The 17160-nt window shown below is 42.1% G+C and overlaps 1 protein-coding gene across 1 annotated transcript; it reads left to right on the top strand.

Moving 5' to 3' along the window:
• The first annotated feature begins 305 nt into the window (after window positions 1-305).
• Window positions 306-16649, top strand: LOC121672671 (protein phosphatase 1H-like). Its single transcript, XM_042045407.1, has 3 exons — window positions 306-551; window positions 9226-9570; window positions 16530-16649. The coding sequence occupies exons 1-3, from the start codon at window positions 306-308 to the stop codon at window positions 16644-16646; spliced, it is 708 nt and encodes a 235-aa protein (XP_041901341.1). The 3' UTR covers window positions 16647-16649.
• The last annotated feature ends 511 nt before the right edge of the window (window positions 16650-17160 follow it).

Below are 17160 nucleotides of genomic sequence, written 5' to 3'. Positions count from 1 at the left end.
CAAGTAGAAAAGCAAATGGGGGTCTCATGTTTCAGCTGGGAGGCATACGTGTTATCAACTTCATCCATAAAGTAGTCTCTTGTAAGAAAAGGTATGGTATGCCTAGGGGTGAAATATGCTCATGGCACCCTTGGTTCTTATTCACATAGTTCTGCAGAAAATGCTTGTTATGTCGTGTGTGTGTACGGAAATAAGCAAGTATGCCCGTGTGTATGTTTGTATCTGTGTAAGGCAGTCAGGTATTTTAATTCAGTCAGGACTTGCAACACTGCTGGTCTCTGGTTCCCTACATCTCGAGTCACATTATGAGATACAGATGGGGGCTTCTGTGCTTTGCTAATCTGGTCTTTGTTTTCTTTGTTTTGTTTTGCTTTTTTCTTAGGGTAATAAATGCAGGGAAGAGCACGCACAATGAAGATCAAGCCAGCTGTGAAGTCCTCTTTGTCAAGAAAAAAGCTGGAGGCAGTAATTCTACACCAAACAAGAACTCTTCAACAAAACGGAGGTCATCACTGCCCAATGGAGAAGGTCTCCAGCTGAAAGACAATTCAGTAAGCAAATTTCTGTATCTTGTCAGTGGAGAAATACAAAATAAATACAAAAGGATTGTGAGAATATGGCACTAAAGGGTGTTTTCTGAATATTTCATATATTTTCTTTACCTCTTACTAATTATCCCTGTTTAAATGCAGAACACTTCACTGTTTTTTTCTTAGCTCTGATATTTAATTTTTTGCATTGAAAAATGCTCCTTGCATCTAAGATATTTTAGTTTAAAGATGGGCAAGGGGATGCTCCTGGATTTTTCTTTTTGTTTCGTTTCTGAAATATAATGTTGAGAAATTTGAAGATGATGAAAGGGCTGGAGCACAGCACAGCCTGTGAAGACAGGCTGTGAGTTGGGGTTGTTCAGCCTGAAGAAGAGAGGCCTCCAAGGAGCCATTGGACTAGTGATCCAGTACCTAAAGGGAGTTGGAGAGGGACTTTTTTCAAGGGCCTGTAGTGACAGGACAAGGAGTAAGGACTTCAAACTAATAGAGGATTTAGATTAGATATTAGGCAGAAATTCTTCGCTGTGAAGGTGGTGAAGCATTTAAACCATTTGCCCAGAGAAGTTTGGCCAGGTTGGATGAGGCTTTGAGCAGCTTACACCTAGTGCAAGGTGTTCCTGCCAATGGCAGAGGGGTTGGAACTAGATCATCTTTAAGGTATCTTTGATCCCAAACCATTCTATGGTTTTATAATTTACACAGATGCCTCATGGTGCCACAAAAACACAGGTCAACCTCCATCTGCTCTTTCTAAGTTTCTGCACTGTCTTGTAGGCACACTTCCGCTACATGGAGCTCTGTGGACACTGCGTTAGGAGCTTTTTTCCCCTGTGCCTACACAGGGCTCCGATAAAGACCTATGTGAACCATATAGTCTGTTAAAATGGGTCTTATATCTAAGCCACTAAACCACATCTTCAGCCAATGTTGGAAAGATACCTGTGTTCTCTAATTTAATGAACTACTAAAGCAGGAGAATCTTTTGGTTTATGCAGGTAGGGCAAGGTCATCCAGCACACAGAATTCAGTGATTTTTGCAGACTATAGCTTCTCTCATTTGTGTGAAGTCTGACGTATGTCATACACTTGTTACTGGCAATCATCTGCTATTCTTCATCTGTCTTGTTTCCTGACTGGCTAATTACTTCATCTGCTCTTTAAGCATGAGCTCAGCCTCCAGCAGTGATTGATAGTGTATGTTCAATTCCAGCATTTCACCATGTAATACTAAATGCCCTGTCTGAATATTTGAGTCAGACAATGTGGACATGCTGCATTCCTGCTGCTGGAGAAGATACGTTGTCCCTAAGCAATAATTAATTTTTCAGTGGACTGTAAGTAGCCTTTCTTGGTGGTTTGAGGTTTTTTGTTGGTTGGTGTGTATGTCTGTTTTAAATCACATGGTGATTAGCAGCCTGCTTTGGTCTCTCCCAGAATTCCATGGCTTAGTACACCTGATGGCTGCAGGGTTCATTGGGGTCCTGAGGAACAAGCATTCCTGTTGTACTGTGTCCCTCCCCACCTCTTGTTCCTCCAGTTCTGTTTCATACTTCATTATTGTTGCAACATTTTCAAACTGACAGATTCTCAGGGTTTGGAAATGTCCCTGTTCTTTCCTCTTCAAAACCTTTTTTTAAATCACATTTCAGTTTCTGTGTGCTGGTATTCCTCATTGTATTCAGACAGTCATGATTTCTTTTTTCAAGTACATTTTTGCAAACTCCTGGATAAAGAATAATGCCCCAAACTTGCTGGGACTAAGCGTTCTGCATACAGTCATGCAAGGCAAAACAGAATTTGTTTTAATAAGCTGTGGTTTTAAAAGTCTTTTCTACGAAGTCCATGCAACTGCCTGCTGTTGGTTCAGGAAGGTGCTTGGTTTCAGGAGTGTATTTAACTTTTGTATGTATTAATTATGTTTAATGAAGCCACATTTGGCCACAGTACTTGTTTGTATATAGAAAACACAACAAGATAAGCACCAGTGTCCTTGGTCCAGGTGATGGGTTTGTTTGACACTAAGACTATCACTGTGCCATGCACACAGGCACACTGCAAAGACCTTCGTGCACACACCAGCCTGGGTACACACATCTTGATGCCGTGCGGAGATACGAGGTTTGGTCTCATGCCACGGTTAAGTTCCAGACTTACTGTGTGAGATATGTGGTCAAGTGCCTCTGTGTCTGGGATGTGGGTGAATGTAACTGGGCTAAATTTGCCTGCTTTTGTGTATTTTGGGGGCTTGCATGGGACATAAAAATCTTTGTAGCATTGTTTCACAAAGCCCAATTAACTTCCAGTATCAAAAGCTTCTCAGGAGCAAAAGCCATGCACTGCATGGTTAATCAACTTCCTCAGAAGGAACTTTTTTCCAACTCTTGCATAGTTAATAAGATTAGATTGCATTAAAATACAGGGATCTAAAATAGTTTTGTTACTGGAAAGGCATCTTACCTAACCTTGATGTTATCCATTGTTACAGTTGTAGTACTGTTATAGCAATGTAGTGGTAGAGTTAGTTGTTTAGAGTTGTTTTTAAAAGCGGTTCTTTTTATCCATTTGAAATTTCATGATTGTCGGTAAATACCTCCTCAGTAAATATCTGCTTACACAGTGTTTATGAGAAGTCTCATGGAATGTTCTAATTTTTCTTTCTCTCTTCACTAGTGTATTTCCTAGTTTGATTCTGCATCTTTCATCTTGATTTTGAAACAGCCACTCCCTTTCAAGTTTCTTGAGAGAAACAATTTTGTTTCAAATTTTCTGTTCTTGATTCTATTTCTGACATATTTTGACCAGAAAGGAGGATAACATCTAAAGTCAGGAGCCAGCTGTTCCATATAATAGAGTATACTGTTTTCTAGTTATTTGTTGTCTTGTTCTTTATATGTTCTCTTCTTATCGACAGATTTACTTCTGTTTTCTACATGGCACTGGCATAAGTGCTGTCACACTCATTATTTAGTTGTGGAAAACCTATGTTATTAGACCACAGCTTGTGTATTTAAATTTGTAGTATATTTTCCCAAAACAGGCATCCTGGAGAAAGTTTTCTACTAGAGGGCAGTCTTACACTAGCAGTTAGTAGGATTTTTTTCCTTGCTACATCTTTTGTTGGTTGAATATATCTAAAAAGGCAGGGGGGGAAAGCTCATTTCTATGATGTGTCATATTTTGTTTTCATATTTTTATACTGTGAGGTATAATACCCCTCAAATAACACTGTTGGCAAATATTTTTTAAGGAGTGTATGAATTTTGTGTTAAATGTGATGAGGGTGCAACTTAATTTGTGTGAATAAAATTTAGAAATACTGACTTTAGGCACTACAGTGAACGATAGACTATCATCCCAGGAAATACTTAGTAAGAAAGCCAGAGATTAAATACTGTAAATGCCTCATAGGGAAATCCCACTGTAACACACAATCTGAAATTGTCTCTATGTGGTGAACCACTTTTGCAGAAATACTGAAGGAAAAAGAAATGAGGGAAGTTTATGGAAAGGAAAGAGTTCTGTTCTTGTTCTGTTTTTCAAAGTGTGGAGCACAAGGGAAATAGGTACTGAAACTGTCTCTTCATTTAAGAGTCCTTTTCATCATCCTCAGATTTTTCTTTTTTTCCACAGAACCTTTGAGAGTGCCACATACCATCTTTGTTTTATCCTGCTTTTTGGGAAGTTTATGAAACATCAGCTACATCTGAGACTGTGTGATTATTTTTGTTTAATGCTAACCATTAATCCAGCCCTGTGCTTTGACAAAGTAGCATAGGGGAGCTGGAGATCCATGTGTTGTCCACACAAGTTGAGTGCCACTATCATGGACTCTCCAGAGCTTCCAGAGGTGGAAAGGAGGGGGTGGTAGGCCAGAAATGCCGAAGCGAACATTTCTTTAACGCCAACACACAAACAAATCCCAGGAACTCTATTAAATAGCATAAACATGGTTTTCTTCTTGAAAGGGTGGGTAATAAAATCAGCAGAGCAGTGAAAGGAAAGAATCTTTAAATTCAACCCTAGTTAAGTAATTCTCTCCCCTTCTCCCCCACCCCACTCCACTGCTGCTTGATTAATCGTATCTGCTGTCGGTCCCCATTCAAGAACATTCATGTTAAATTGCACATCTTTTTCACTGTTTTTAAATGCCTTTAACTATGGTGTACCTTCATGATGAATGCCAAAAACCATCAGCAAGCAAAATGGAAATCCTGTGCCAGGATATTGTCATAGTGACGATCAGGCTAAAGGACTTAATGTGATGCATTATTAATTGTCATTGTAATGTGAGGATATATAATTACTAATTCTGTAGTTTTCTATGCCACAAATCTGGGATGGTCTATATGTTTTGTGTGACACAAGGCTGGTAGCCTACCACAGGCAGCTGAACATATCGCTGGTAACATGAGGAGGCTTTTCTCTTAGGATTAGGGTGGCAATTGCTGGCCCAGTTCAGATTTTATGAGAACTCAAGTTGCTCTCTTATGTGTTTCGAGAGTGTAGTTCATATCTGGAACAATAATAGTCAGGGTAGGTTGTAGTTTCCAGAATAAATCTTTAGTGGCAACATGATTTATTTGCCTGTTTGGAAGTAGCTCCGTAACAACAGTCTGAAGGTTTGCAATGTAAGACTACTGTCTAGCTTACCTGAAAAGCATGTCCCAAATTGATCACTAGGTATTGCTAAGGTTTTTCCTTTTTTTTTTTTTTCTTCATATCATTGAGCTCAAACTATGTGTATATATATATGCAATTTCTCTCATGATTTCTCGTCGGTTGCTTGACCCAAAACTTTGCATGTCTTAATTATATTTTACAATTGCAAAACCCAGGAGACTGCTGAACCTTCCTGAAAGCTAGGTCAGCAGTTGAGGAGCCTGAAGCTTATTAAATTTCCTAGTACATTCTGGGAATTAATTGTAAGGTCAGTGCAGTGAAGGATTTGTTTTCTCTTCATGTTTCTGTTAGCTATTCAGCCTGTTGTTAGGTTGGAATCTTTTGAATGAAAATCTGAAATAAATCACTGTGGTGACTGACCACAGTCCTATTTGAGGACTCTGCCCAGTTAAAAGAAGAAATGAAGATTGGTATTTGAAAGACAACTTTTGGCAGAATACTGCCAGTGCTAATAAAAGTAGATGTCTTGTTCTCAGAGTTTGCAGAATGTCAGTTCTTTTCAGGAAGAAGTTCAAGCTCCCAAATGTAAAAGAGAGAGAACAGCAATGCATATGCACACCAAAATAGGTAATTGGTTGGTGGCTGCAAAGGTCGTCTCAGCTGTGAGAGGAAAAGCAAGGACCTTTCTGTGCATTTTGCCTCATCTGCATGCCCTGACTGCTGGCCCTTGTTTGTTCTCTGAGTCATTGCTTTAATTACATCATATTTTTAATTCTCATTGAATTGGTGTGGTTTTGGGGAATTAATTTCTTTCAAATAGAGGAGCTGGTTTTATTCTTAGGGTGGGGAAAACGAGTTTGTTTTTTTCTTCGTTTTTTTTAGACAGCTAATAGGTTGTCTGTGGTTTTCCTCTTTGCTAGGTGAAAAGTAAATGAAGCTTTGTAGGAATACACAGAAGTTTTTCAAGACTAATATTTAGGTTACAGTAATGCCTGCAGATCCCAGCTGAAGTCAAGGCCCTAGAGCATCTCACACAGAATGTGTGTATGAGAGCAGCATTATGGTAGTCATCTCCCCTGAGTGCTTAGAATACAGACTTTCCAGTTATCTAGGGTGCTTCTGCTGTTGCTAGGGAGAAATAAATCTACTTCGGAATGAGATGAGCATAGTCTGAAAATGCAGGAGTTTTTCTGTCTGCCCAACATAAGGGCAATTTAGAGAACTATCCTGGAGGTGGGTAGTGTAGATGTCTGAACTTAGCTGAACTGGTAGCAACGTCCTCTTTGTACAAGAATTACAAGTCCAAAAAGCGCAAGATTAGTGAACCACCACAGCTGATGTGACCATGCCACAGTGACATGTGTCAGTGACAGTCTGAGAATACAACTCTGGCCCATGTGAACTTCTTTGTCCAAATTTGTGCCACCCATTGGCTTAGAGGAAATAAGTGGCAACATCTCAATTTCAGGTTTTGTCATGGGCTGTTGTTCATTTATTGCTTTAAAGTGTCCCAGTCTCCTCTTTATTTAACTCCCAGACTTACATGAGGCTTGTTCAGTGTAGGACATATCCGGAGTTGAGATCATAATTATGAGAGTAAATTGTGTTAATAACTGTTCTCCTTTATCTTCTGAAAAGCTGTAACACAGACTTTTCCGGGGGTTTGCTTTGGAGAACTTAAGAAAATGGAGTGTGGGTCAAGCTTGTTCTCAATTGTAAGTTTCTGTTCCAGTTTGGGGGCAGGGGGAGAACAATGATAAAGTATCTTCTTCCTTTTGGTGGAAGGTAAAATATTTCAATCTCAATCAGAGTTGAAATGCCTTGGGGTTTTTTCCCCCCAAAGACAGCACATTTCCAAAGGAGTAGCAACTTTAAAGGACATGAGGACAAAAACTGTGGAAGCATTATACATGGTGCATCATAACATGGAGTTTGGCCAGGGAGACAAACTCTTAAGAAAAGAATGGGAGCAGAAGTGGTTTGATACACAATTCCCAGGAGGCACAGTGTTGTCATTTTGAATAGTTTCAGTTTTGAGCTGCAATACTTTCACTTTGGAAAACTTGCTTCTGTTGGCAAAATACATTTTACATGAATAGCAATCTATTTATACAAGCAGGTTTTTAAATTGCTAATCCTGTTAGCCATTAAAAATTACTTATGCAGAATTTTACAGCCAACTGTTGTAAGAACTTGGAGAGATTCTGAGCCCAGAGCAAGGTAGTACAACTGCCAATCCTGCCTTCAGGGGGAAGTTTCACAACAGGTTTTTTTATGAATTTACCAGGCTGGATAAGTGGGGGGAAGAGAGGAATGGGGCGGGGGGGGAGGGGGTGTCTGGCTAAGGAGCTGTGTTCAGAAATGTGGACACTTGTTGGTTTTTCCAGGAACCACTAGGATGTATCCTGTGTGATCCTTACTGTGGTAAGTAAACAGTACTTTAGGACAATACTCCCTTATCACAGCATTTCAGTAATGAAGTGAAGAATGCGTGAGAGACTGATGAATTCCTCCTCTTGGAGGAGCTCTCTGCTGTATGGATGACTATGCTGTTGATGCATTGGTTAAGAATATGTTTGAACTTTACCACATCAGCAATGCTGTATGCAAAAAAAAACCACCTCGACTTTTATCCAATTTTATGATCATGGCACCTTAGTGGAGCAGCTGGAACAGCAGAAAGAGATTCTGAGCCCAGTGGAGCAGCTGGAACAGCAGCCCTGAGATTCTGAGTAAAAGGAGTTGCAGTTCACAGCCCTGTCCATAAATTTGGAATAGGCAGTGCTTTGGGCATGAGGTGCTGAGATGTACGTGGTACCTAGACTTTATGCTGATCTGTAGTGTAAAGGAGCAGTGTTCAGGTGAACAAAACAAATCATGTCTGTCATCCTAAATTAGACCACAGTCAGTGCGACATGCATATGTAATTTTGAGGTTCTTTGACTGCAGTGAGATCTAGGTTATGCTTTCTTATTACGAGGTATTTTACGATATTATAGCCTCGTTCCTGTCCCTTGCAAAATTGTTTCTTTCTAAATCTGTATTAGTCCACCCACATCTGACTTGCAAGGCAGCCCCACTAACAGCTGTTTCTCCATAGCTGGGAGAAGGTGCAGGATTAAAAGAAACGGAGGGGAAACAAGAGACAGGAAAGACTCTTTCCCCATGCTGCTGCCTGATATGCTGTCATGCAAAGATGGGTATCATCACGCCTTAAATGCTTACCCGAGGATTGCTAGGTGAACTTCTCTTCCCCAAAAAAGTTGAGATTAAGATTATGGCTTCTTGGTATCTTCCAGGCATATTGGAGCTTGTGATGCCCAGAGCTACTTTGCTTCCAGCCCTGGGTTAATGCCCTAAGTGATAGGTACCCCACCATCTCCAGTACTATACAGGAAACTTTTTAGGGGAGTGTGAAGAACTAGGCAGTCAACATAGAGGCTAGAACAAAATGAAGTGCAGCTGATCCCACCTGTGTCTGTCATCCTCGAGGACCTCTGTGCAGGTGCTGTTTCCTGGGCTGGCACGGGCAGGGAAAGCCTGAGTCGTCCCATCTGCCAGCATGGATGGACCTTATCTACCAGTTGTGGAAGTAGGGTTCACATCTTGTTGCTGGATGTCAAACTGAGGTCCTTTGTCTCATGCCTAGTAAAAAAAAAGAAGGTCTGTCACAAAAGTATCAGGTGCTGTTTTGTGTAGAATTCTGGTCTTTTGTGGTGGTAGGTCTATCATATATTCAAATGCTATTCTACAACCTATGATGGCTGTAAGATAAGAAAGATTTTAAGTTCAACCTTTTTTTTTCTTGGACTTTTTTTTTAAGAGGTTAAGGAAAAGAAAAAAACATGGTGGGGATGTGTGGTAAAAATACGCATTTCTTCTTTCTACCGGAGTTGTACTGACACTGGGTATTTCTGCATTTCAGAAAGAATGTAGCCTCTGGGAAAGTTACCTGTGTTTCACCTGCTGCCTCTGTGCCACCAGTCACCCTGCTCACAACTGTGTGACAGTGACTATTTCTTTTCCTTCCTTTTCTCCCCTCTTGCTTCTCCAGGACACAGATGGGATCAACCTGTACTACTGGTCCCTGTTTGATGGACACGCTGGGTCAGGGGCAGCTGTGGTCGCTTCCAAACTGCTGCAGCACCATATCCTGGGGCAGCTGCAGGAGATTGTGGACATCCTGAGGAACACAGCCGTCCTCCCGCCCACCTGCCTGGGAGAGGAGCCTGACAACCCATCCACCAACAGCAGGACACTGACACGGGCAGCCTCTCTGCGCGGTGGTGTGGGAGCCCCAGGCTCGCCCAGCACCCCTCCAACACGTTTCTTCACTGAGAAGAAGATCCCACATGAGTGCCTGGTTATTGGGGCCATAGAAAGTGCATTCAAAGAAATGGTATGTATGTCTCAGGGCTATGAAGTCCTTGTTGTTTACATTGAGTCACATGACCTGGAGAAGATGAAGATTTAGATTTTTTCTTTTCTTTGTTTTTTTCCTTTCATTGCTTTAACACCATCTGAGTGTGAACAGAACTGTTTAAGAGCCTCCACAGCTTACCAGGTACCCTGTGAGGCAGGAGCTGCATCTTAACTCCCAGGCAGCATTGTGGCAATGTTTATTAATTACTTGGCATTTAGATGTATGACACTCTTATTTTTAATTTTCTTCTCCCCCTTCTTTAATGAGATAAAGATCAGTATTGCATTACAGTGCAGATTTCAGCATGGGCAGTTATTATCAGGCTGAATATATGGGCATGCGCTTTACAAAGCCTCGCTGCCCTACCAGAGCAGCAGCAAAGGCTCCCTGTCCAATGACCCGTAGTTCACACTGGTGTTGGAGTAGTCACTGTAGAGTGTCTGCAGCTCTTCAGTGAGGCAGGTTTTGTGGGTGAGTGGGGCATGAAGTACATTCCTACCACCCACTTGTGTACAGCATGAGCAACTGTCAGGAAATCACAACCCTATGGAAACGGAATATCCATCTATTTCCCTATGGAAGCTGATTTTTTTCTCTTCTGTAATTGATGTAGCTCCTCCACATCTTCCCCCTTCACTTCTCCACGTTATTAAAAGTCATTCTTTTCAGGCAGAGCAAAGGTTTGGCCTGCCAGCGAGTACGTGTGGATCAGGTCTTGGGAGGTCTGATACTGTTCTTGTTTTCTTTTTTAAAATTTTGTTGATGTAGTTTTCAGAAAAGCCTCTTATTTGAAAAGAAGGACTGTGAACTATTCAGTGTTTCCCAGTGGTTTTATTTGTTGTCTGAAAAGAAGTATCTGATCATTGTTTTTCCTGATGTATGTGAATTTTGTTCAGTACATGCATTTAATTAGAGACTGCAATTGTTGTTACAAGTAGTACTTCACTTTGAGTTCTGAATAACAATTATCTTTTGCTGGATTGTTCTTTCTTCCCAAGGATGTGCAGGCAAGCAGATCCACCAGCTGGGTTTGGACTTGCAAGTGGGCAGGTGCAGGAGCAGCATTCATGGCCATGGCTTAGGCATACTTCAGTAGGGGGTGTGCGGGCAGATTTATTCACTATGGGTAGTAGGCTCAATTTCTGCTAGATGAAAAGAAAGAGGAGGATGTAGGAAAATCCATCAGTTTAGCACACCTTTTCAGAAAGAGAGGACTAGATTGTTCCCTTCTTTGTTGAGAAATGAGGGAGGAGATGACCATGCCCATCCACTGCACCCTAGTGGATTCAAAGCATGCTTAAGAGGAACACCAATTTCATGCGTCAGTTGGTGTAATTTTGAGGCCAGAAGAGCGCCAGGCTCTGAGAGCGTGACATGATTCTCTCCTGTTGAAACTGTCTCCAGGTGCAGGAGAGATGAGAAGTGGAGTTTCATGAGACTGGGCAGTGAAGGTAACAGAGCATAGAAGATCTGTATCAAGTACTCTACCTCTCCTGTGAGAGCAGCATGTGTGGTACCTGTTGCTGCCTTCCTCCATGTGTCTGAGTGATTAGGGCTGTTATTGCCCTGCTTTGTTTTGACTTCACATCTCTGGTAGGTATTCACACAGACGACCATCTCAGCTTATGTTCAGAGATCTGACTGGTTGTGAGGGCTTTTGTGGCTAGAGTATGACACATGCAGAAACCCTGGGTAACTCACTCCAGTTACAGTGTTTAGGTATTCCTTGTATAGCTCATACTAATCTGTTCTCTCTGTTTCTAAACTGAACTAAACAGAACATCTTCCTCCATGTGTCTTTGTTCATTTGCTACAGATCCAATATCTTCATTCCCACTTGCTTTATATTAGAGGGTTGAAGTTCATCATCTGTCTTTGATAAACAAATGAGCACCACAATGCAATGTAATTTCAGCATTAAATTTTACAAGAAATCTTATAAAAATGGTCCAATTAAGGAAAGCAATAGAGAATTGAATTGTATCTACTTTAAGCTCTGGGGTGAATCTTGCCCTTTTAATTGGTTTAGACGAAAGAGAGTTTTCTTTCATCTGTGTAAGGGAGCAATTCATAAAATCAACACTTCTGTGTCTCATCTGTGCTTGCAATATTTCATCTTCCTCCTGCCTCTGTTTAACTTCCTGATAGCTTATACTCCTTTTAGTCTTTGCATGAAGACTTTGGGCCTCTTCCACAGCACATTGTTTAATCAGCCCTTGTTTGTACTGGAACTGGATGTTGTTGAGTTAGGTCAGTGCAGTCGAGATGTGCAGTGTGTATAAGGGTTTTGTGCCAGCAGAGTGTATCGGTTTACCTGGCACGTGGTGAAAGCTCAAGCTTCCTGGACACATTGGCAAACTTCTTGGTGTTTTTTCCTGAAATACCCATTGCTGCAAAGGAGTCTTATGAACCAAGTGAAAATAATGAGTAGATGAAGATACCTTTTTTTAAAGAGTCCAACCTGACAGGTTTATCTAATGATGGCTTTGTCCCCTTTTCCTGGGAGCATTTAGTATACCCTTATTTTTTTCCCCAACTTTCTTTTGAATTCTAGTTAAGATCTCCCTGGTTTTGCCTCAAGTCTCAAATAAAATGCAATTCATGGCTTTCAAAAGGCTTTTAAAAATTATTTTTCCTTCTTTTGGTGTGGTTTTCTTTGGACAGTTCTTGTCTAACAGCTACATGCAGGAAAACCCTGTGGAAAGCTGATACAGATCAAGTCAGTGCCTAACTTAGATATTTAACAATCAAACTGTCCCCATTTTGAAGTACATCTATATGGTGTTTTCTGTGTTGAAACTGTGATTAGCAAGTTTGTGCTGTGTTTTCAGATAATTTAGTGCCCTGTCTAAAAAACAGTAAATGTCAGTAATTGCCAGTATCACAATTGTTCCAGTTAAAAAGAAATAACTAAGCTCAAGTTCTGAAGGTGTCATAAGTCAAATCCTCTCATTTTCATCTGTTGAGTTTTAAAACGTGCATTTATAGATTCAGTTCAAAGGAGCCAGGAGGAATGCTTCCAAGTGTAGTTCCATACTGGACAGAAATATCAAATTATAGTCGTTTCCCTGTATTTAACCTTGTATACATGTGTGATGTATGTATTTGCAAGAAAGTTTAAGGGGAGAGAGCACCTGTTGTACACTGAACCCCATTTAATTTTAGATGGGAAAAAATGGCACAGAGCTAGTCTGTGTGATTTATTGGAAGGTATAAATTTGCATTCGTTGTATGATGATTTTCTTCTTTATTGAGATTTTTTGACTTAGAAAAAATCTAGACAGATGCTTTTTCTAGATTGGTGCCATTTTAATCAATTGAACAGTCTTGAGAGAGCGGCATGTGTTGTAACGATTCTCTTTTTTAAAAGTTTCTACTCATATAACCAGTAGAAGTGAGAGTTTAAACCGAATTACAAGCATTTGATATAAAGCATGCCAGGAAGTTAATTTTGTGTGTATGCCTTCTGAAAGGTTTTTTTTTTTAAGCAGATACCTAATACTGTTAACACTGCTTTCTGTCATAGCAAGATTGAGATCCTGGAGGAAAAGCCCCTGCTCTGAGGATAAATATAGATGAAAAGAGTGGGGGAAGAGTGTGGCCAGCAGGTTGAGGGAGGTGATCCTCCCCCTCTACTCGGCCCTAGTGAAGCCACATCTGAAGTGCTGTGTCCAGTTCTGGGCTCCTCAGTAGAAGAAAGAGAAGGGTTACTGGAGAGGGTCCAGCGGAGGGCAGCAAAGATGATTGAGGGGCTGGAGCATCTCTCTTACAAGGAGAGGCTGAGGGAGCTGGGCCTGTTTAGTCTGGAGAAGACTGAGAGGGGATCTCATTACTGCACATAAGTATCTCAAAGGCGGGTGTCAAGACAATGGTGCCAGACTCTTTTCAGTGCTGCCCAGCAACAGGATGAGGAGCAGCGGCCATAAACTAAACCACAGTAAGCTTCCCCTCAACCCGAGGAAGAACTACTTCACACGGAGGGTGGCAGAGCCCTGGAACAGACTGCCCATGGAGGTCATGGAGTCTCCCTCTCTGGAGACATTGCAAATCCACCTGGTTCCTGTAGGTGACGCTGCTTTGGCAGGGGCTCGAGTAGATGGATGATCTCCAGCGGTGCCCGGTGGCGGGGAGCGGCGGCCGCTGCGCGCAGCGTCCGCCAGGTGGCAGGAGCCGCCCGTGCCGGGGCCGGGCCGGGGCCGGGGCCGGGGCTGTGGCCGGGCCGGCCCCGCCGTGGCTCCGAGAGACGGTCACCTCTTGTGGGGACCCCGAGCGTGTGCTCCGGGAGCCCGGCCCGAGCCTCGGCCAGTCCCGCGGCTGTCCTGCCGCCCCGCCGCTGCCGGGCTCGGTGCAGAAAGCCGCCCTGCTCGCCCTCACCTGCTCGGTCCGTCGCGGTGTCCTCTGCAGGCTGTGCTCCGCCCTCCCGCATCCAGCACCGGGGAACGGGGACCACGCCTGGGGCAACCCTTGGGAGTATCTGCCACCACATGTCCCGGCGCGGAGGGTTGAGCTTCAACTAAATTGGCTGCTTCTTCGGCAAAAAAAAAAAAAAAAAAGGAGCTTGCTCTGAAATAATGGAAAATGAGGAAAGCTTTGTATACACTCTGTCTAGAAGGAGCCCCTTTACACCCGTAAAGGCTTTAGAGGCATTCTGGGGCTTCTGCCCATGTTTGTACTACTTTCCCAGCACTGCTGTTGTAAAGTATTTCATTAAAAGCCGGTGTCTGTACATCAGAACGAATTGGTAGCATTGGTGAGCTTCATTTTATTTTGCTTTATTTCTCCCCCTCAAATCTTGTTGAGTTGTCAGAAAGCCTTGCCCTCTCTCCTTGCCGCTGAAAAAGAAAATGTCAAGCAAAGTATGTAATATCAAATTATACACGGCACTGAATGTACTCTGACAAGTCATGGTAGTAAATTGAAGTTCTAGATGGGAGAGCCCAACGACAGCAATGATTCGAGAAAACCCAGTACACAGATCTAGTTTAAATCAAAGAAATTCTGAAAAAGAGCCCCTAAGGATTATCCATCTTCCCTCCTATAATAGATGCTTCTGAATTCTGCTTATTGCAAGAAATAAATTTTGGTTTAGGCATTCCAGCACTTGCAAAGTGTATGTATGACAGTGCTGAAACCAGATGAGGAATTGCACATTGTTTGAAGGTCTTGGAGGATATTATGAACTGTGGAACTGAAGGGTTCTTAAAATTCCTGCCAGTGCTTGGAAAATCCACTGTAGTATTTGTAAGTTTACATTATTTTGATGGTTAGAAATGTCGGCTTCCTTTGAACTCTTCAGCTTAATTTAAAAATATATAGAAACCGTGGGGAGGAGAATACAGCTCCATGGCAAGATTAGATAAAAAGGCCTTTATAACAGGCCCATGTCTGTGACCGAAGGTTCTGCAAGATATGATTTATATCTTGGGAGTGTTTTCCTCCTGGTCCTCACCACCATCACCACCCCCGCTTCCCCACCAAAAAGTGGGTGAGTGCAGTAGAACCCGTGTTCCTGTGGCAGCCACGTGCAGTTTCCACACACAGCTGAGGATGGCCCTCTGGGACAGCACCTTGGCACTGTGTTTGTGGCACAAATGGGATGTGCGTGCATCGGCCAGCGAGGAGTCACGTTATTTGGGACCAACACTTCAGCCCACCCACTCAGGACAGCGCCCGAGCGCTGCTGAGCATCCCTACTGCTGCTCCAGGTCACCTTCTTCCCCTGAAATTTGCAGGAGACAAAGCGTGGGACAGGGACCTCTTCAGATTTTCTATCAAATTGCAGCTGTCACGGTTTGCATTTGTTGTAGTGCTTTTCTTCAGATAAATTTAGCTCTGAAATAAAGCTCTAAATTCCATACCTCAAGGCATGAACAATTTGAGCTGTTTGCTGCTCAGTGCAAATATGAAAATGGCTGAAGTATAGGTCTGTGCATATGCACACACACAGAGGCAAACATATATTCATAATAAAAACCACATAAAAGTAGCCAAGGTTTAGCTGGAAAAGATCTACCAGTACTTGCAATGGTGACGTTAAATGATGCTCCCTGTTTGAATCCAGTGTTATAAGGACAGACCAGTTGGAAATTGGATTTGGTTCTGGACACAGGAAAGAAGGGTAATTTGTAGCATGTTATTACCTGAAACTAAACTACAGACAGCAGAATTTATTCATTGGCATACACTTCAACGTTTGTTTCAAATGTATGCATGAAAGTAGCTTATTTACTTATTTACTCTATGTTCTCCAAGTTTTCTTGAGGCACTGTATGTGTATGTGTATATGTGTGTGTTTATTTATATAATTTTTTCTTTCCAGGACTTTATTGATTGTTGGTGATAAGTATAATTTGTGTCCTCCACTTCTGTGGAGGACTTTTTAATATTTCTTGCACTCAGAATCAGTTTAGCATCCACTCATTCCCCATGTTTCTGAAGGGTAGCCTTGTGGCATGTGTATCTTGCTGTTGTTCCTAAAGGCGTATGCCCCACAATCCTAGCATTCCTCTAGGGGACCAGGTATTTATTCATGTTGTAGCTGGTCTCATTAATTATTTGCTGTCTATGTAAAGCACTCTCCAATTATACCACCAGGTACCTGTTGTTAAGCTTCATTTATCTTTGCCTTCATTGTGCTTTTGCCGTCGCAAATTCTCTTGCATCGCTGAGAGATGCTGTTTATTCCCTAGTACCTGATGTTTTACAGTCTCCTGACCTGATTTTCCCAAACATCTTTACAAAAAGTAATAGGTACTCCTCAACTTTCTGTTCTTCTTCTAGCTCGTGTGACCATAGCTGCAAGAAAAGACAGCCAGTGGGACATACAATTTAATAAAGACTATTGTGTTTTTATTCTTGTTGTATTTTTATTATTTCATTTTCTCAAACATTATTTGCAATGCTGTCTTTATAGATCTTGTTCTCTTTTCCCACAGGATTTGCAAATAGAGCGAGAGAGGACCGTGTATAACATTTCTGGTGGCTGCACAGCCCTAGTGGTTGTGTATTTATTGGGGAAGCTTTATGTGGCAAATGCTGGTGATAGCAGGTAAGTGTGTTGTCTCTCCGTCTAATCCTTTACCCCAAACTCCCCAGGCCTGGTGTTACCGAGTTCCTTAAAAGCAGCCACTATCACAAGATTCTGTTTCTTGGCTGGACACTTAGCACTTCTCGCAGAAATGCATGCAAGTGCCAAGGATAGAGTTCCAGTATCTTGAGCAGTGTTTGCAGTCAGGGAAACTTCTGGTCCTGTAGCAGTTTCTGAATGACTTGATGTTTGCAGAGAAGTGGAAAGGTGCTAAAAAGACATTGAAACAGAAGAGATGTTGGGCGTGGAGTAGAATTGTGTTGAACACTGACAAGGTGACTGCATCCAGAGCAGCTGGTAGGGCTGTATTTGTTCTGTAGGAAGTCCTGTGTCTCTTGTTGCCAGGCTTAGTCTTGATAGGCCATTTGGCTTTCAGATTTTCATGAAATTGAAGGTAGTGATCAGTAAGCAAATAGCTGCTACTCTTGCGTCGGGGGCAGAGGAGAGGGAGACAGACTATCACAGTATAGGTTTTTTGC

Source organism: Corvus kubaryi, unplaced genomic scaffold (assembly GCF_017639235.1).
Source record: "Corvus kubaryi isolate FWS band 111438036 unplaced genomic scaffold, C.kubaryi_AGA036_p1.0 64828, whole genome shotgun sequence".
Lineage (NCBI taxonomy): Eukaryota > Metazoa > Chordata > Aves > Passeriformes > Corvidae > Corvus > Corvus kubaryi.
The sequence above is the reverse complement of the archived record's forward strand: the minus strand, read 5'-3'. Positions and strand labels throughout refer to the sequence as shown.